At 69.6% G+C, this 480-nt stretch overlaps 1 protein-coding gene across 1 annotated transcript in view; it reads left to right on the top strand.

The window, feature by feature from the left end:
• The first annotated feature begins 212 nt into the window (after nt 1–212).
• Dusp2 (dual specificity phosphatase 2) overlaps nt 213–480 on the top strand; it is a 2,321-nt gene continuing 2,053 nt past the window's right edge. Inside the window, exon 1 of the mRNA XM_010638196.3 lies at nt 213–474. Coding sequence (XP_010636498.3) covers nt 233–474 — 242 coding nt within the window. The 5' untranslated portion in view covers nt 213–232. The remainder of the gene's footprint in view (nt 475–480) is intronic.

Raw genomic sequence — 480 nt, 5'->3', positions numbered from 1 at the left:
AGAGGGAGCAGGGGAAGCCCACTCGTCCTGAGGTCTGTGGTGGGGGTGTGTGGCTGAGAATTCCGGTTTCCAAGCACAAACCTTCCAGGAGCTCTCTTGCTGGCTGGGGTGCAAAGGTCGGGATGGGGGGCGCCCAGGCCCTCTGAGCTGCTCCCCACTTCCCTCCCCGGCCGCCCGGCCCTGCACCACGTGAGCGCGGGGGCGGCGCAACACCTTCCTGCTGTGCCCTTGTATGGTGCCCCGGGAGGCCGACTCGCCAGTACTTAAACCCAGGCGCCACCGGGGGCGCCCAGAGGGGACAAGTGGGTCGGGACGCGCAGAGCCCGTCATTAGAGCGAGAGGGAGAAGCGGAGGCTCGGGGAGCGCGGTCGCCATGGGGCTGGAGACGGCGTGCGAGCTGGAGAGTGCGGCGCTGGGAGCGCTGCTGCGGGAGCCGCGGGAGGCCGAGCGCACTCTGCTGCTTGACTGCCGCCCGTTCCT

Source organism: Fukomys damarensis, unplaced genomic scaffold, assembly GCF_012274545.1.
Source record: "Fukomys damarensis isolate Sample0158 unplaced genomic scaffold, DMR_v1.0_HiC HiC_scaffold_9, whole genome shotgun sequence".
NCBI lineage: Eukaryota > Metazoa > Chordata > Mammalia > Rodentia > Bathyergidae > Fukomys > Fukomys damarensis.
Note: the sequence above shows the minus strand (reverse complement) of the source record. Positions and strands in the feature narration are given on the sequence as shown.